The sequence below is a fragment of the Trachypithecus francoisi genome, unplaced genomic scaffold (genome assembly GCF_009764315.1).
Source record: "Trachypithecus francoisi isolate TF-2019V2 unplaced genomic scaffold, Tfra_2.0 Lachesis_group17, whole genome shotgun sequence".
NCBI classification, from domain to species: domain Eukaryota; kingdom Metazoa; phylum Chordata; class Mammalia; order Primates; family Cercopithecidae; genus Trachypithecus; species Trachypithecus francoisi.
Window position 1 is genome coordinate 41,007,615 of NW_022681462.1, and position 20,161 is coordinate 41,027,775.

At 40.4% G+C, this 20,161-nt stretch overlaps 1 protein-coding gene and 1 long non-coding RNA gene across 4 annotated transcripts in view; one reads left to right on the forward strand and one right to left on the reverse strand.

The window, feature by feature from the left end:
• LOC117062190 overlaps nucleotides 1–20,161 on the reverse strand; it is a 92,288-nt gene that overhangs the window by 65,099 nt on the left and 7,028 nt on the right. For 2 of the 3 annotated variants that reach the window (XR_004428248.1, XR_004428247.1), the window contains exon 2: nucleotides 14,954–15,050. This is a non-coding gene — a long non-coding RNA (uncharacterized LOC117062190). Of the gene's footprint in view, nucleotides 1–11,475; nucleotides 11,615–14,953; nucleotides 15,051–20,161 lie in introns of those variants that run through there. The other variant, XR_004428246.1, reaches the window with a different exon arrangement.
• On the forward strand, nucleotides 986–11,938 carry IL1A (interleukin 1 alpha). The gene is made up of 7 exons (XM_033175438.1): nucleotides 986–1,939; nucleotides 2,605–2,659; nucleotides 3,619–3,667; nucleotides 4,547–4,769; nucleotides 6,416–6,586; nucleotides 7,968–8,092; nucleotides 10,592–11,938. The coding sequence occupies exons 2-7, from the start codon at nucleotides 2,613–2,615 to the stop codon at nucleotides 10,790–10,792; spliced, it is 816 nt and encodes a 271-aa protein (XP_033031329.1). The 5' UTR covers nucleotides 986–1,939; nucleotides 2,605–2,612; the 3' UTR covers nucleotides 10,793–11,938.

Genomic DNA, 20,161 nt, shown 5'->3' on the forward strand with positions numbered 1-20,161 from the left:
AATATCTTCAGGCTTTCAATGGTGGCCTTCACCTGAAAATGTTATCCCTGTTGAAGCTTTCAAGCCAATATTTTCATAAGAACTATATTTTCTTTGGTGAACTAAGGCATTATAATGATGACTATACAGGTTCTTGAGTGACTGAAGCCATCATTAGCATTGTTATTATTTTTGTTTAGTTGCATCTCCATAGCAGCTCACATTCACAATGTGCTTTGCAACTGTTCCTTAGCAATAGCCCTCACAAGATTCTCAGGAGGAGAGGGGGTAATCAGAATTAACATTTCTGTTTTGCCTAAGGAGGAACCAAGGTAAGCAGAAATGTAGCCAGTTGGCTGACATCACTGTTCCTTCAGGATTTGTCCTAAGACACCCAAGCTTCTACCCTAGTCTGGTGCTACACTTACATTGCTTACATCCAAGTGTGGTTATTTCTGTGGCTCTTGTTATAACTATTATAGCACCAGGTACATGACCAGGAGAATTAAACTGGCATATAAGAGATTTTGCACCTGAAATAGACCTTATGACATCTAACCAATCCTATTATTTATAATTAAACAGGAACAGAGGGAACACTTTATCCAACTCACACAAGCCGCTTTCCTCTCAGATCCACACTTTTTTGCTTTTCTACACCATGTTTTAGTGCCTTGTCTCTTTTTCTCTCTCTCTCTCTCTCTCTTCTACCGTGTTCTTCCATCCATTTCCTTTGTTTGTTTGTTTATTATTTTTTAGAGATGGGGGCTTCACTACATTGCCCACACTGGACTCGAACTCTGGGCCTCAAGTGATCGTCCTGCCTCAGCCTCCTGAACAGCTGGAACTACAGGGGCATGCCACCACACCTACTTCATTTCCTTTATTTAAAATATATATGGCTTAAACTTCAACTGGGAACATCCATTTGCTAAGAGTCTGGTGTTCTGCCACCTGAACTAGGCTGGCCACAGGATTTATAAAAGCCGAGAAATTCTTTAATAATAGTAACCAGGCAACACCATTGAAGTCTCAGATGTAAAAATCCATGCCTTCCTTTCCCCCAATCTCCATTCCCAAACGTAGCCACTGGCTTCTGGCTGAAGCCTTAGGCATACCTCCCGGGCCTTGCACACACCTTCTTCTACAGAAGACACACCTTGGGCGTATCCCACAGAAGACCAGGCTTCTCTCTGGTCCTTGGTAGAGGGCTACTTTACTGTAACAGGGCCAGGGTGGAGAGTTCTGTCCCGAGGCTCTGTCCCCTCTGTAGGAAATGTGTTGACAATATTCAGAGGAGTAAGAGGCTCAAGACTTCTTTGTGGTCAAATATCACTTTTCTCTTCTCTACCCTGACCTAACCAGGAGCTTGTCACCCCATACTCTGAAGTGATTTATGCCTTAATCAAGCAAACTTCCCTCTTCAGAAAAGATGGCTCATTTTCCCTCAAAAGTTGCCAGGAGCTGCCAAGTATTCTGCCAATTCACATTCAACCTGGAGCACAATCAACAGATTCAGCCAGAACACAACTCCAGCTACTATTAGAACTATTATTATTAATGAATTCCTCTCCAAATCTAGCCCCTTGACTTCTGATTTCAGGATTTCTCCCTTCCTCCTAGAAACTTGATAAGTTTCCTGCACTTCCCTTTTTCTAAGACTACATGTTTGTCATCTTATAAAGCAAAGCAGTGAATAAAGGAACCAAGTCAATAACTTTTGGAGTATCTGCAAACAACAATAATATCAGCTATGCCATCTTTCATTATTTTAGCCAGTATCAAGTTGAACGAACGTAGAAAAATACAAAACTGAATTCTTCCCTGTAAATTTCCCGTTTTGACGACGTACTTGTAGCCACGCCTACTTAAGACAATTACAAAAGGCGAAGAAGACTGACTCAGGCTTAAGCTGCCAGCCAGAGAGGGAGTCATTTCATTGGCGTTTGAGTCAGCAAAGGTATTGTCCTCACATCTCTGGCTATTAAAGTATTTTCTGTTGTTGTTTTTCTCTTTGGCTGTTTTCTCTCACATTGCCTTCTCTAAAGCTACAGCCTCTCCTTTCTTTTCTTGTCCCTCCCCGGTTTTGGTATGTGACCTAGAATTACAGTCAGATTTTAGAAAATTATTCTCTTTTTTCTGATAAGGACCGATTTGTTTTACTGAGAGACGGCAGAATTAGCTTCCTGTGAGGGCACGGGGTGAATACAACTGAGGCTTCTCATGGGAGGGAATCTCTACTATCCAAAATTATTAGGAGAAAATTGAACATTTCCAACTCTGTCTCTCTCTTACCTCTGTGTAAGGGAAACACCTTATTCTTGTGGTGTTTTTGTAACCTCTTCAAACTTTCATTGATTGAATGCCTGTTCTGTGCAATACATTAGGTTGGGCACATAAGGAATACCAATATAAATAAAACATTCTAAAAGAAGTTTACGATCTAATAAAGGAGACAGGTACATAGCAAACTAATTCAAAGGAGCTAGAAGATGGAGAAAATGCTGAATGTGGACTAAGTCATTCAGCAAAGTTTTCAAGAAGCACAAAGAGGAGGGGTTCCCCTCACAGGTATCCGGGTTAGAGGCTGGCTGAGCTGACAGTGGCTGGTGTTCTCTGTTGCAGAAGTCAAGATGGCCAAAGTTCCGGACATGTTTGAAGACCTGAAGAACTGTTACAGGTAAGGAATAAGATTTATCTCTTGTGATTTAGTGAAAGTTTCAAGGCTCACCAGAATCCAGCTAGGCATAACAGTGACCAGCATGGGGCCAGGCCGGCAGAGGCTGTAGAGATGTGTACTAGTCCTGAAGTCAGAGCAGGTTCACAGAAGACCCAGAAAAACTAAGCATTCAGCATGTTAAACTGAGATTACATTGGCAGGGAGACTGCCATTTTAGAAAAGTTATTTTTGAGGTCTGCTGAGTCCTACATGAATTTCAGCATCAACTCAGACATAGCCTCTGTTGAGATCACATACCCTGATATAAGAATGGGTTTTACTGGTCCATTCTCAGGAAAACTTGGTCTCCTTCAGGAATAGGAAATGACTCCACAACAAGCTGGGCATGTGAATGCAGATACGCAGGCAAATCTCGCTCATATGTAGAAGAAAGGTAAATGAACACAAAGATAAAATTATGGAACATATTAAACTAACATGATGTTTCCATTATCGGTAGTCAATACTAATGCAAACTAGGCTGTCAAAATTTTGCCTGGATATTTTACTAAGTATAAATTACGAAATCTGTTTTAGTGAATACATGAAAGCAATGTATAACATATAATCCATTTGGTTAAAATAAAAATGAAGTGCTTCAAAACCTTTCTTTTCTCTTAAGGAGCTTAACATTCTTCCCTGAACTTCAATTAAAGCTCTTCAATTTGTTAGCCAGGTCTAATTTTTATAGATAAAGCACAGGTAAAGCTCAAAGCCTGTCTTGATGACTACTAATTCCATATTAGTAAGGTATGAATTACTCTACCTATGTGTATGTGTAGAAGTCCTTAAATTTCAAAGATGACAGTAATGGCTGTGTGTACGTGTGTGACCCACAACTACCATGGTCATTAAAACACATTGGCCAGAGACCAAAGTGAAATAACAAACAATTACATTCTCATCGTCTTATTTGGCAGTGAAAACGAAGAAGACAGTTCCTCCATTGACCATCTGTCTCTGAATCAGGTAAGCAAATGACTGTAATTCTCATGGGACTGCTATTCTTACACAGTAGTTTCTTCATCAAAAGAGAACAGCAATGACTTGAATCTTAAATGCTTTTGTTTTACCCTCACTAGAGGTCCAGAGACCTGTCTTTCATTGTAAGCGAGACCAGCTGCCTTATAAAGTTGATGTGCATTGGCTTCTCCTAGAACAGAGCAGAATTATCCCAAATCCCTGAGAACTGGAGTCTCCTGGGGCAGGCTTCATCAGGATGTTAGTTATGCCATCCTGAGACAGGCCCCACAGACCGCTTCACCAGGGGTCTGTCTCCTAACATGATGTGTTGTGGTTGCCCTCTCTGACACCAGCATCAGAGGTTAGAGAAAGTCTCCAAACATGAAGCTGAGGGAGAGGAAGCAAGCCAATTGAAAGTGAGAAATCTACAGCCACTCACCAAGCTGTGTCATTGTGTTTGGAGACCACAAATAGACAGTATAAGTACTGCCTGGTATGTCTTTGGTACTGGCTTTAAAAGCTGTCCCCAAAGGAGTATTTCTAAAATATTTTGAGCATTGTTAAGTAGATTTTTAGCCTCCTGAAAGGGAACTAATTGGAAAGCTACCACTCACTACAATCATTGTTAACCTATTTAGTTACAGCATCTCATTTTTGAGCATGCAAATAAATGAAAAAGTCTTCCTAAAAATCATTTTTTTACCTTGGAAGGAGAAAGGAAGGTGAGACAAAAGGGAGAGAGGGAGGGAAGCCTAATGAAACATGAGTTACCTAAGACCAGAATGGAGATCCTCCTCACTATATCTATTGAATATAGCACTACTGAAAGGACTTTCATTCCCTGACCATGAACAGCCACTCAGTTTCTGTTTTCCTTCCTCATAGAAATCCTTCTATGATATAAGCTATGACCCACTCCATGAAGGCTGCATGGATCAGTCTGTGTCTCTGAGTATCTCTGAAATCTCTACAACATCCAAGCTTACCTTCAAGCAGAGCATGGTGGTAGTAGCAACCAATGGGAAGGTTCTGAAGAAGAGACGGTTGAGTTTAAGCCAATCCATCACTGATGATGACCTGAAGGCCATCACCAGTGACTCAGAGGAAGGTAAGGGGTCAAGCACAATAATATCTTTGTTTCACAGTTTTAAGTAAGTAGGGACAATAGAATTTAGGAGAAAATTAAACCTGGAGTCAGAATAACAAGAAGACAACCAAGCATTAGTCTGGTAACTACACAGAAAGAAAATTAATGTTTATCCTTCTCCAGGAGGGAGAGATGAGCAGTGGCCTGAATTGAGAATACTTGCTCACAGCCATTATTTCTTGGCCATATTGTAAAGGTCGTGTGACTTTTAGCCTTTCAGGAGAAAGCAGTAACAAGACCACTTACAAGCTATGTTCCTCTCATACTAACTATGCCTCCTTGGGCATGTTACATAATCTTTCGGTGATTCAGTTTCCTCTACTGTAAAATGGAAATAATCAGAATCCCCCACTCATTGGATTGTTGTAAAGATAAAGAGTCTCGGGCTTTACAGACTGAGATAGCTGGGCCCTCCTGACTGTTATAAAGATTAAATGAGTCAACATTCCCTAACTTCTGGACTAGAATAATGTCTGGTACATAGTAAGAACCCAATAAATGTTAGCTATTATTATTATTATTACTACTACTACTACCTATATGAATACTACCAGCAATACTAATTTATTAATGACTGATTATGTCTAAACCTCACAAGAATCCTACCTTCTCATTTTACATAAAAGGAAACTAAGCTCATTGAGATAGGTAACTGCCCAATGGCACACATCTGTAAGTGGAAGAGCCTCAAATCTAATCCAGTTCTACCAGAGTATAAAAATCATGGTTTCTCCTCCATGCCTTTACTGTACAAGCCTCCACACGAACTAGAAACCCAGTATTCCTGTTTTTAGGATAATACCTAAGCAATAACATGTGTTTACCTAGAAGGTTTTAAAATGTAACAATATATAAGAAAATAAAAATCACTCATATTGCCAGTGAGAGTTTACTACTACCAGCACTATGGTATGTTTCCTTAAAGTCTTTGCTATACACATACCTACATGTGAACAAATATGTCTAACATTATCAAGACCACACTATATATAACTTTATATCCAGCTTTTCTTACTTAGCAACATATTGAGGACATTTTAGAGTGCCCATTTTTCACCATTATAAGCAATGCAACAATGAACATCTGTATAAATATTCATTTCTCTCACCCTTTATTTCCTTAGAATATATTCCCAGAAGTAGAATTTCCCAGAGCCATGAAGATTTGTGACAGTATTGATATGTGCCACTTTGCAGAAATGTGGTGGATCTGCACTCTTAGTGACGTATATAATTATTTTTAAGGCGTTCATCTTTTTCTCAGAGTGCATTCATTTGAAAACATAGATAGGAAATACTGGTAGTCTTCCTGGTCAGTTAGAAACACCCACACAATGAGAAAGTTGTGCAAATAGTCTTTTTAAAAACAATGAAACTATTGCCTGAGGAATTGAAGTTTTAAAAGAAGCACGTAAGTAACAACAAGGATAATCCTAGAAAACCAATTCTACTGCTGACTGGGTGATTTCACTTCTCTTTGCTTCCTCATTTGGATTAGAATATTCCTAATATCCCCTCCAGAACTATCTTCTCTGCTTGTACTAGAGTGTGTATATCATCTGTGTTTGTACATAGACATTAATCTACACCTGTGATCATGGTTTTAGAAATCATCAAGCCCAGGTCAGCACCTTTTAGCTTCCTAAGCAATATGAAATACAACTTTATAAGGATCATCAAACACGAATTCATCCTGAATGACGCCCTCAATCAAAGTATAATTCGAGCCAATGATCAGTACCTCACGGCTGCTGCATTACATAATCTGGATGAAGCAGGTACATTAAAATGGCACCAGACATTTCTGTCATCCTCCCCTCCTTTCATTTACTTATTTATTTATTTCAATCTTTCTGCTTGCAAAACAACATACCTCTTCAGAGTTCTGGGTTGCACCATTCTTCTAGAATAGCTTGAAGCACAGTGCTCCCATAAAAATCCCAAGCCAGGGCAGAAGGTTCAACTAAATCTGGAAGTTCCACAAGAGAGAAGTTTCCTGTATTTGAGAGTAAAGGGTTGTGCACAAAGCTTGCTGATGTACTACCTCTTTGGTTCTTTCAGACATTCTTACTCTCAATTTTAAAACCGAGAAAACTCACTGTCAGACATATTAAATGACTTACTCAGATTTACCCAGAAGCCAATGAAGAACAATCACTCTCCTTTAAAAAGTCTGTTGATGAAACTCACAAGTAGCACCAAACTAGGAAGGTCTTTATTATCTCTGATAACATATTTGTAAGGCAAAACCACCAATAAGCTACAAATATGGCTTAAAGGATGAAGTTTAGTGTCCAAAAACTTTTATCACACACATCCAATTTTTATGGCGGACATGTTTCAGTTTCAACAGTATACGTATTTTCAAAGGTCCAGAGAGGCAATTCTGCAATAAACAAGCAAGACTTTTTCTGATTGGATGCACTTCAGCTAACATGCTTTCAACTCTGCATTTACAAATTATTTTGTGTTCTATTTCCCTACTTAATATTATTTCTGCAATTTTGCCAATATTGACATCATATGTGTATTTGCCATTTTTAATGTCACTAGATAATTCAATCATGTTGCTATGTTGGTCCCTTGGGTTTACTCTAAATAGCTTGGTTGCAAATATCTTTGTATATATTATTGTTTTTTCTCCTATCTGGTAATCTCTTTGAGCATATCCCAAAGTGGAATGCCTAGATCAATGGGCATAAATAATTTGACAGCTCTTATTAAACGTTATTCTGTAGTAAAAACTGAACTACTTTTCAGTATCATTAGCAACATATGAGTGTATCAGCTTCCTAAACCCCTCCATGTTAGGTTATTATGAACTCATGATCTAACAAATTACAGGGTCTATCTCACTAACGAAATTATAAGAGATTCAACACTTATTCAGCCCCCAAGGATTCATTCAATGTAGAAAATTCTAAGAACATTAACCAAGTATTTTCCTGCTTGGTGAGTGTGGAAGACATTGTGAAGGATACAAAGATGTATAGAATTCCATTCCTGACTTCCAGGTATTGACACCATAGGTGGGGACCTAACTATACACACATACACACACATACACACACACACACCATGCACACACAATCTACATCAACACTTGATTTTATACAAATACAATGAATTTACTTTCTTTTTGGTTCTTCTCTTCACCAGTGAAATTTGACATGGGTGCTTATACGTCATCAAAGGACGATACTAAAGTTCCTGTGATTCTAAGAATCTCAGAAACTCAATTGTATGTGAGTGCCCAAGATGAAGACCAACCGGTGCTGCTGAAGGTCAGTTGTCCTTTGTCTCCCACTTACCCTCATTTACATCTCATATGTTTGTAAATAAGCCCGATAGGCAAACACCTCTAACAAGGTGACACTGTCCTCTTTTCTTCCTACCACAGCCCCCACCTGCCCACCCCACTCCCATCGATTCCAGAGGCATGCCTAGGCAGGATCTGTGAGAAAATATAATAGAGGTGGCAAAAGCAAATAAGAAAATTACCTTCTTCTTTCTTTTTCCTTTCTCTGCCTGACCTTATTCACCTCCCATCCCAGGGCATCCATTTATTCCATTGATCTTTACTGACATCTATTATCTGACCTACACAATACTAGACCTTAGGACAATGTGGCCTGCCTCCAAGAAACTCAAATAAGCCAACTGAGATCAGAAAGGATTAATCACCTGCCAATGAGCACAAAGCAAAAAGCTGGGAACCAAGTCCCAAAATGGGGCCTGCTGTTTCCAGTGCCCCTCTCTCTGCATTGATGTCAGCATTATCCTTCATCCCAGCCCTGTCTCCACTACCACTTCCCCCCTCAAACACACACACACACACACACACACACACACAATAGCCTTAGATGTTTTCTCCACTGATAAGTAGGTGACTCAATTTGTGTGTAATCCAAGACCTTCTATTCCCAACTAGAACTTATGTGCCTGCCTGTGCTTTTCTGGATCAAGTGATGTCTACAGAGTAGGGTAGCAGCTTCATTCATGAACTCATTCAACAAGCATTATTCATTGAGAGCCTTCTATTTTTCAGGGATAGTGCCAACAGCTGTGTAGACAGTGGTGCATCAAAGCCTCTAGTCTCATAGAACTTAGTCTTCTGGAGGATATGGAAAATAGATAACTCAAAAAACCAACAAAAGAGCAAGACACTGCAAAAAAAAAAAATGAATAGGATGCTAAGATAGAGAAAAGTGGGAGAGTGCTATTTAGACAAAGTGGTAAAAACAAATCCCCTTGTGAGATGAGAGCTGCCAACAGGAGGGGGTGGGTCATGGTTGTGGGTTTGGGGGTAGGACATTCAGAGAAGTGTGAACACACCGAAGCCCTACAATTTCAAGATGGTAAAGGACAGCTCCAAGGATCAGAAGAAGCACTCTTGGAACTGGGGCATTTTGAGAAGGAGAAAACATATGCAGAGACTAGAGCTTGCATTTGGATTTCATTTGAGATACAATGAAAAGCCATTAATGGGTTTCAGACAGTGCAATGCCCTGACCTCACTTATATTTCCTAAAATAGAAAACAGATCAGAACTGGCCGGGCGCGGTGGCTCAAGCCTGTAATCCCAGCACTTTGGGAGGCCGAGACGGGCGGATCACGAGGTCAGGAGATCGAGACCATCCTGGCTAACACGGTGAAACCCCGTCTCTACTAAAAATACAAAAACTAGCCGGGCGAGGTGGCGGGCGCCTGTAGTCCCAGCTACTCGGGAGGCTGAGGCAGGAGAATGGCGTAAACCCGGTAGGCGGAGCTTGCAGTGAGCTGAGATCTGGCCACTGCACTCCAATCTGGGCGACAGAGCGAGACTCCGCCTCAAAAAAAAAAAAAAAAAAAAAAAGAAAACAGATCAGAAGGAAGGCAATAGAGAAAGCAGAAAGTCCAATGAGGAGGTTTAACAGCAGTCATGGGGGTGGGGTAAGGAAAAGAAGTGGAAAGAAACAGGCAGAATTGGGTTATATTTTAGAGACAGAACCAACAGAAGGAAGAGGAGAAATATCATTTAAGAGAATGGAAAAAGTAGGAGAGGAATAGGTTTGGGAAATAAATCCTGCTGACATTGGAAACCCCAAGGAAGCCTCAAAAGTGTATTTACTTGCTTTAGATTTAAAAGAGTAGGAAAGAAGCATCTCAACTTGGAATTTGAAATCTATTTTTCCATAAAAGCATTGTTAAATTCTACTCATACTCACAAGAAAAGTACACTCTGAAGAAAGTATATTGGAAGAGTTTAGTTACTGATATACTTATGAATTTTGTGTGTGCGTGTGTATGTGTGTGTGTATGTTTAAGCTTCAATTGTTGACTTAAATACTGAGATAAATGTCATCTAAATGCTAAATTGATCTCCCAAAGGTATCATTTGTTCATTTGGAGATCAAAATGTTTAGGGGGCTTAGAATCACCAGTGCTCAGATTTGATGCAAAATGCCTTAGGCCTATGTTGAAGGCAGGACAGAAACAATGTTTCCCTCCTACCTGCCTGGATACAGTGAGATACTAGTATCTCCGGTAATCTTCATAACTAATTTAGATCTCTCTCTAATCAACTAAGGAAATCAACTCTTATTAATAGACTGGGCCACACATCTACTAGGCATGTAACAAATGCTTGTTGAATGAACAAATGAATGAAGACCCTATAGCATCATGTTACAGCCATAGTCCTAAAGTGCTGTTTCTCATGAAGGCCAAACGCCAAGGGATTGAGCTTCAGTCCTTTTTCTAACGTCTTGCTCTCTAACAGAATTCTCTTCTTTTCTTCATAGGAGATGCCTGAGATACCCAAAACCATCACAGGTAGCGAGACCAACCTCCTCTTCTTCTGGGAAACTCATGGCACTAAGAACTACTTCACATCAGTTGCCCATCCAAACTTGTTTATTGCCACAAAGCAAGACTATTGGGTGTGCTTGGCAAGGGGGCCACCCTCTATCACTGACTTTCAGATACTGGAAAACCAGGCTTAGGTCTGGAGTCTGCTCACTTGTGCAGTGTTGACAGTTCGGATGTACCATGTATATGAAAAAGCTAAATCCTTTACTGTTAGTCATTTGCTGCGCGTGTACTGAGCCTTGTAATTCTAAATGAATGTTTACACTCTTTGTAAGAGAGGAGCAATGTCTAGTGGAACCAACGCTAACATATAATGTTGTTTGTTATTTAAAGAACACCCTATATTTTGCATAGTACCAATCATTTTAATTATTATTCTTCATAACAATCTTAGGAGGACCAGAGTTACTGACTACGGCTACCAAAAAGACTCTACCCATATTACAGATGGGTAAATTAAGGCATAAGAAAACTAAGAAATATGCACAATAGCAGTTGAAATAAGAAGCCACGGACCTAGTATTTCATTTCAACTGTTTGCTTCTACTTTTAAGTTGCTGATGAACTCTTACTCAAATAGCATAAGTTTCTGGGACCTCAGTTTTATCATTTTCAAAATGGAGTGAATAATACCTAAGCCTTCCTGCCGCAACAGTTTTTTGTGCTAATCAGGGAGGTCATTTTGGTAAAATACTTCTTGAACCTGAGCCTCAAGATTAAGGCAAAGCACGAAATGTTATTTTTAAATTATTATTTATATATGTATTTATAAATATATTTAAGATTATTATATTTATGGGAGCCCCTTCATCCTCTGAGCGTGACCAGGCATCCTCCAGAATAGCAGACAGTGTTTTCTGGGATGAGTAAGTTTGATTTCATTAATATAGGGCATTTGGGTCCAAGTTGTGCTTATCCCATAGCCAGGAAACTCTGCATTCTAGTACTTGGGAGACCTGTAATTATATAATAAATGTATATTAATTACTTTGAGCTGATAATTGGTCCAATCTTTGACCTTTTGCAATTAAACTTGCCTGGGCGTTCTTGTTTCATTCAATTCCCCCTAATCAAGTCCTACAAGCTAAAATTAGATGAACTCAACTTTGACAACCATCAGACCACTGTTATCAAAACTTTCTTTTCTGGAATGTAATCAACGTTTCTTCGAGGTTATAAAAATTGTGATCAGACCATATGTTACATTATTATCAACAATAGTGATTGATAGATTATTATCAGTCATAACTGAATAAAGCTTGCAACAAAATTCTCTGACACATAGTTGTTCATTGTCTTAATCATTTTACTGCATGGTAATTAGGAACAAAAGGTAAACGTTTACATAAATAACTGCATTTAGTGTTACTTTATAAAACCAAACCAAGATTTTATATTTTTTCTCCTCTTTGTTAGCTGCCAGTATGCATAAATGGCATTAAGAATGATAATATTTCCGGGTTCACTTAAAGCTCACATTACACATACACAAAACATGTGTTCCTATCTTTATACAAACTCACACATATAGAAATACATTAAAAACAACTAATAGGCCAGGCACGGTGGCTCAGACCTCAATCCCAGCACTTTGGGAGGCCAAGGCAGGAGGATCACTTGAGGTCAGGAGTTCGAGACCAGACTAGGCAACATGGTGAGACCTCATCTCTACAAAAAAAAATTAAAAATAAAAAAATTAGCTGGACATGGTAGTGAGCACCTCGTCCCAGCTACTTGGTAGGCTTCAGGTGGGAGGATCACTTGAGCCTGGGAGATGGAGGCTGCAGTGAGCTGTGTTCACACCACTGCACCGCAACCTGGGTGACAGAGTGAGACCCAGTCTCAAAAGATAGATAAATTTTTTAAAATGTTAAAAACATATAAAAGAGAATTTTAAAAGAACAACTAATAGATCCAAGCATGGATGCAAGATATATTTAGTTGGAAAATCAAGGTTAATATTAAGGGATCTTGGAATTGGGTGTGGTAGATTTGGGTAAGGAGTAGTCTAAGATGACCCTGTTTCTTGGTACTAGAGACTGGATGAGTGGCAGCGTCTTAACCATATTTTTGGTAGAAATATGGAGGTCTTCTCCATTCCAGGATGAATGATGAGTAAAATTTTAGGCATGTACTTTGAGCTACTAGAGGACACTCAATTGCAGATGTACAATGGGGAGATGATAACGTATCTGGAACTCAGAAAAATAACTGTATATAGATATGGAAGACATTAGTAGGTATGTAGTAGATAAAATCCTAAAAGTGATGTCAAAGAGAGAAGAGAAGTATATGGTGAACACTGTTGGTTGTCCATGCAATTGCCATCTCTCCTTCTTCCTTACTGACAGAACCCTGATTTCATTGAGAAGTCAACATGTCCTTCCCCAAAGGATGAATCCAATTGATTTAAGATTATGTTCATTCTATTCTTACATGACTAAGTCATGTTGACTTAATCCTATCAAATGAGATGTCGATCTGGAAACTTCTGGAAAAGATTTTCTACTTGCTAAAATAAAGAGCCATATAGATGGTCCTTTATCTTCCTTCTTCCTTGAATGAGACACGTTCTATGAGGAAGTGAAGCTCAGAACTGTGGTCTCCGACTTGCAACAACTGGGAAGTCAGAGCGACACAATGAAGAATGCAGAGTGGAAGGAGAAAAACAGCCAGCATCTCTGACAACATTGTTACACCGAGAACCTACCTCCAGATTTTAAGAAAACAAGAAATGCTACTGTTATTAAGCCATTTTCACTGGGTTTGCTATGACATGCAGTCAAATCTAGCTTAACTGATACAGAGCGCCACAGAGACCTGGTCTCTCGTTTGTCTCACCCTGTTCTTTCTAGCAGCCATGACTTTCCTAGGGTTTCCTTACCCCAAGTCTGGCTAAAGCAAGACTAAGTAAGACTTGATTCCTTACTCTCCTTTGGTTTTAAGAATAGTAAAGAATTATTTTAATATTAATATATTTTAAGAAATAAGGAAATACAAAACACTGAGTAAGCAACACAAATTCAAGACATCTTAAAAAGTATAATAGATGCTCAGTCTCTGATTAACAGTGAAATATTGAATCATTGTAGAAATGGCCTTGGAGTGTTATTCTCCCAGGCCAGCTATCCATATGGTCTGCCCCACCTCCCTCATTGCCTAAACAGTAAGAGTCACCATGGTGAGACTCAACAGTCTTAGCACAGAACTTGTTAGAGTCTATTTCTTTTCTTACGGTCCTACATATCAGGTTCCAAATCAATGACAGTAAAGCCAAATCCCTGCCTTTAAACCCAAGGCACAGAAGCCAAAAGCCAAAAGATATTTCCCTAACCTTCCTCCCACTGAGGAGACTCCTCTGACATTTAAAAATACCTACACTTGAAATTCAGGGGGTGATGGAATTGTTGAGATAGTAGTAATGATTGTGGTGGATACAAAATATGCTCGTGTATCTGTATCTCTGAATGACTTATTTATAAGTTTAATGGTTATATACATTTCTGACTTTAAAAAATGAATGTATGATTATATGACAATATAACAATTTACAAAAAATTTATTATCTACAACACCTCATTGAACTATATATAAAATAAATTATACCTCGGTACCAAGGGATTTTTTTAATTTACAAGGAAAAAAATCTTTATTCCATTTATTGCTTTGTGTATCCAGAGTGGTCTTTTTTTTTTTTTTTTTTTGTACCTTCTCTCAATGCTAGGCATGAGATATTCATTTATCCTAAATGCTCTATAGAGTAATTTACCTTTCTTATGGATACATTGTTTGCATTTCCCTGTCATTGGCTCTCACTGGCCAAGAACACCTTTGCCCCTTCATCTCAAAAACCTATCCCTTACCAATTTTTTTTTTATCAGAGTGGCTGACAGACAAACAAAAGGTGTCATGCAACCTTATAAGCAAAGAGGCTAAGCTCTGGAGGGTAAACTGAGGTCTGGCTCAAAAGTATACAGCCCTGGGCCTCACCTCTGGAGATTCAGTCAGTTTGGATAGAACTTGAGCATCTTAAATTTGTTAAGCTCCGAAAGTAACTCTCATGTTTATCATTGGTTAAGAAACACTGCATGAAGAGAGTCCCAGATTAAGGGTGGTTTTATTGTAGTGTTAATAATGGCTTCCCTTTGGGCAAGTCAATCCAGGGTTAGACGAGATGAGAACACACAAGTTCCATCAATTCAGCAGAGGCCTTCTCACAGCCACAGGGACACCAGCAAACCTCATTTGGAAATAAGGTATTCAACAGCACAAGTACTCCCATTTTATATACTCACTTATGCTTGCGTAGAAAGTGATGGGCCTGCCAAGCAGGTGCTTGCCTTTGGAGTCACTCTTCCAAAAGGTCTGGAGTGCTTTGCCCAATTGAGAGGCCTATAGAATAAAAAAAACATGAGTGGATGTTCCCTGTCTTATCTTCTCAACTCTCCGTACTCTAAAAAACAACTTTGGCTCCTAGCATGACAAGAGCCTTGATTTTCAGAGGAACTCTCCTTTCTCATCTCCACCAAGAAGTAGAGCTAATTTCCTTCCACAGAGCTCCTATTCACTATTTCATGGATGGTGAAGTCATTTCTTTGTCACGTGAGGAGAAATGCTGTTACTTCTTTTAAAAACAGAAAGGAGAGGGTTTATGGAGATTACAGACAGGTATTCTTGATATGAATGTATTGCATCAATTTAGAAGATTATTCAACGGATGTTTTGTACATACGTATAATAAAATGCTGCAATCCCAAGGTCTCAGCCTGGGATCACTAAGAACAACTCATGCTGCAGACCACATTACCACTTTTGATGGGATTACCTGAGTGGCATTGGCAGGTGTATCTCTATTGTGGCAGTGAGTGGATTGTGGCTTAAAGTTATTAAGCATTTGGATCAGATAGATAATTCCTCTTGTTCTGATCCATACCAAAAGAGTTTTCTTGAAGTTGTTCTGTGTTTGTTTTTGTTTTTGTCTGTAGAGACAGGGTCTCAATATGTTGCCCAGACTGTTCTCAAACTCCCACCTTGGCCTCCCAAAGTACTGGAATTACAATTGTGAGCCCCTGCACCTGGCTTTCACCAAAGGAAGTTCTTATTACAGATTTCCTGCATATTTGCCTTCAGGAAGAGGATGCACTGGTTAGAGGTGTGAATGTCAGGTCTCTTCTGCCATTCTAACCCCGTTATAAAGTAAAATTGGCTCTCCATCTTATAATTTAGTCTCTTTGAATCTAGAATACTGTAGAATTTGGAATCAAGACTGGATTCAAATCTCATTTACTTTGTGATTTGGGCTAGTCTCTTAATCTCTCAATGTCAGTTTCCTTACTTGTAAAAATGGAGGCAGTAATTATTAACACATCAAAGGTTTGTAATATCAAGTGAGATAAAATACAGAAAGAGCTTAGCACAGCACCATGGATTTAGAGTGTTTGATGCATTCATTATTTTACTTAAGAGTAGCTATTATCGCTTTTACTTAGTGAAGGTATCCCTGAGAATCTAATCCACAATCAGGATACCAATTAAACCAAGTTCCTGAATCCACACTGAGGATTGGCTCAAGCAATCCTCCCACGTGGGTGAAGGTAAATATTCTACAAACCATCAGGTAAAGTCACTTGATCAGTCAGTCAGCCATCCTTGGTGACTTCAACCCAGCCATGCTTATTTCTTTTCTGGGAGGGTGGGAGGTGTGGTTTATAGAGATGGGGTCTCTCTCTGTTTCCCAGGCTGGTCTCAAATGCCTGGCTTCAAGCAATCCTCCCACCTTGGCTTCCCAAAGTGCTGGGATTACAAGCATGAACCACCATACCCAGCCTGTATTTTGATTTTTACCATTGCATTTAGCAAAGTCTCCAGTGATATTGTGGTAGACAAGGCGGAGACATATGGGCTATAAGAGCTAGTAGTATTATTGAACGGGCTTGTGGCTACTTATACATAGTGTGGTTACTGTATTGAAGGGATCTTTAAAAGGAGAAAGCCCTATTCATTCAAAAGACATTAATTTAGTTTCTATTTGGTGCCAAAAACAATGAATATAGTGGCCTACCCTCAGTTTACAGACTAGCAGGGAGAAAGATAAGCACATAATCAAGCTAATCACAATCCTTGAGAAAGGGATGTTTTGTCTGAGACTGAAGGATGATTAAGAGTCAACAAAGAGACCAGCCTGGCCAACATGGTGAAACCCCGTCCCTACTAAAAATACAAAAAAAAAAAAAAAAAAAAATTAGCTGGGCGTGGTGGCAGGTGCCTGTAATCCCAGCTACTTGGGAGGCTAAGACACCAGAATCACTTGACCACAGGAGGTGGAAGTTGCAGTGAGCTGAGATCACACCACTGCATTCCAGCCTGGGAAACAGAGTGAGGCTCCATCTCAAAAAAATTTTTAAAAAAGTAAGAAGATAACTGGCCCAATTTAAAAATAGGTAAAGACTCTGAATAGAGATATACAAATGGCCCGTAAACACATAAAAAGATGCTCAACATCATTAGTCATCAAGGAAATACAAATAAAAACCACAATGTGACACCACTTCACACCCACTAGGATGGTTATAATTTAAAAGATGGACAATAACAAATGTTGTTGAGGATGTGAAAAAACTGGAACTTTCATACACTGCTGGTAGGAATGTAAAATGCTATAGTTGCTTTGGGAAACAGTTTGGCAGTTCCCCAAATGGTTAAAGACAGAATTATCGTATGACATGGTAATTCCTCTCATTAGGTATATACCTATGAGTATTGAAAACATATGTCTACACAAAAATGTATACATGAAAGTTCATAGTAGCATTATTCATAATAGCCAAAAAGTGGAAAGAACCTAGATGCCCATCAACTGATGAATGGTAAATAAAATACGGTATATCTGCACAATGGAATACCCAGTCATAAAAAGGAATGAAGTACTGACACATGCTATGTGGATTAACCTTGAGAACAGTATACTAAGCGAAAGTGAAACTGACCCAGTAGTCCCACAGACTATTCTTTCGCATAAACATAGAAATTGGCCCTTCTGGTCTTAAAGCTTGAAGCTTATATTAGTTTTGTTTGAGTTCCTTCCTGGGGAAAAGACCTTCAGGCCTCTCAAAAAAAGTATCAAAGAACTGAAACTCACCAGATCACCACATCCAGGCAATGAGACTTAGGACCCTCATTCATCAGGATTGCTTCCTTGCCCCTCCCTGGTTCCTGTTTCCTTATACATTGTTACATTTCTTCCCTGCTATCTAAATCCCTGGTTTTAGGTGAGGGAGATGGATTTGAGATTGAGCTCCCATCTCCTCTGCTGCAGCACCCGCTTACAGCCTTCTTCCTTGGCAATACTTGTCATCTCAGTGACTGGCTTTCTGTGCGGCGAGCACCAGGACCTAGACCAAACCCATGATATACTGGTAACAAAAGAAGCGCATCAGAAACCACAAATTGCATAATTTAATATATATGAAATGTCCAGAAGGCAAACCTATAGAGATGGAAAGTAGATTCGTGGTTTCTAGTGGCTGAGAGAAGGGGAGAATGGGGAGTGACTGCTAATGAGTATAGGGTTTCTTCAGGGGGTGATGAATATGTTAGAAAATTGAATTGTATGCTGTAAGTGGGAGAATTGTATGGCATGTGAATATCTCAATAAGGCTGTTAGAGTAAAAATAATAATTGACTAAGAGAAATGAGACTGAAAGTTTGGATTCCTAGACAGAGGAGTATGGAAAGGGAAAAACAATGTGTCTGGATGACATTTAGTAAGAGGAGAGAAGTGTGGGCTAAGACTAAGGGAAGTGGCTAAGGCTGAGGGAGTAAAAGCCCAAGCCCTCCAGGTGCTTATAGGTCATTAGCCTGAGAGCAATGGGAAACCGTTAAAGCCACCTGGATTGTCCTGGTGCGGTGGCTCACACCTGTAATCCAAACACTTTAGGAGATGGAGTCAGGTGGATCGCTTGAGCCAGGAGTTCGAGATCAGCCTGGGGGAATATGGCAAAACCCCCTCTCTACAAAAAATACAAAAATTACCCCGATGGGTGGCTGAGGTGGGAGGATCACTTAAGCCAGAGAGGTGGGGGCTGCAGTGAGCTCAGATCATGCCACTGCACTCCAGCCGGGCAATGGAGCCAGACTCCTCTAAAAAAAAAAAAAAAAAACAGGATCATAAAGAGCTACAGTGGATACTTTGATGAATGAGTTGAGAATTTTATTTATCTATTTATTTATTTATTTGGAGACAGGGTCTTGCTCTGCCTCCCACACTGGAGTGCAGTGGCATGACCATAGTTCACTGCAGCCTTGAACTTTTAGGCTCAAGTGATCCTCCCACCTCAGCCTCCTGAGTAGAAGGGACTGCAGGTGTGTGCCACCAATGCCTGGTTAATTTTTGTATTTTTCTTTTTTAGAAATGGGGTCTTGGAAGGCGGAACAAGATGGCCGAATAGGAACAGCTCCAGTCTCCAACTCCCAGCGCGAGTGACACAGAACACCGGTGATTTCTGCATTTTCAACTGAGGTACTGGGGTCATCTCACTAGGGAGTGCCGGACAATCGGTGCTGGTCAGCTGCTGCAGCCTGACCAGCGAGAGCTGAAGCAGGGCGAGGCATCGCCTCACCTGGAAGCGCAAGGGGGAAGGGAATCCGTTTTCCTAGCCAGGGGAACTGAGACACACAACACCTGGAAAATCGGGTAACTCCCACCCCAATACTGCGCTTTAAGCAAACAGGCACACCAGGAGAATATATCCCACACCTGGCCGGGAGGGTCCCACGCCCACGGAGCCTCCCTCACTGCTAACACTGCAGTCTGCGGGGATCTATCTGCAAGGCAGCAGCGAGGCTGGGGGAGGGGCGCCCGCCATTGCTGAGGCTTAAGTAGGTAAACAAAGCCGCTGGGAAGCTCGAACTAGGTGGAGCTCACAGCAGCTCAAGGAAGCCTGCCTGTCTCTGTAGACTCCACCTCTGGGGACAGCGCACAGCTGAAGACCAACAAGGGAAGCAGCGGGGGCCGGTGCAGACGCGAACGACTCTGTCTGACAGCTTTGGGGAGAGCCGTGGATCTCCTAACGCGGAGGTTGAGATCTGAGAACGGACAGACTGCCTGCTCAGGTAGGTCCCTGACCCCTGAGTAGCCTAGCTGGGAGACATCCCCCACTAGGGGCAGTCTGACACCCCACACCTCACAGGGTGGAGTACACCCCTGAGAGGAAGCTTCCAAAGGAAGAATCAGACAGGTACACTCGCTGTTCAGCAATATTCTATCTTCGGCAACCTCTGCTGCTGATACCCAGGCAAACAGGGTCTGGAGTGGACCTCAAGCAATCTCCAACAGACCAACAGACAGTCCTTCTGACTGTAGACGGAAAACTATCAAACAGGAAGGACACCTATACCAAAACCCCATCAGTACGTCACCATCATCAAAGACCAGAGACAGATAAAACCACAAAGATGGGGAAGAAGCAGAGCAGAAAAGCTGGAAATTCAAAAAATAAGAGCGC

Excerpts from the sequence above, each read along its gene's own strand:
- IL1A (XM_033175438.1), top strand. The coding sequence starts at position 2,613 with ATGGCCAAAGTTCCGGACATGTTTGAAGACCTGAAGAACTGTTACAG. Across the intron at positions 2,660-3,618 it reads GACCTGAAGAACTGTTACAG|TGAAAACGAAGAAGACAGTT; the intron begins GTAAGGAATAAG and ends CTTATTTGGCAG. Across the intron at positions 4,770-6,415 it reads CACCAGTGACTCAGAGGAAG|AAATCATCAAGCCCAGGTCA; the intron begins GTAAGGGGTCAA and ends TCATGGTTTTAG.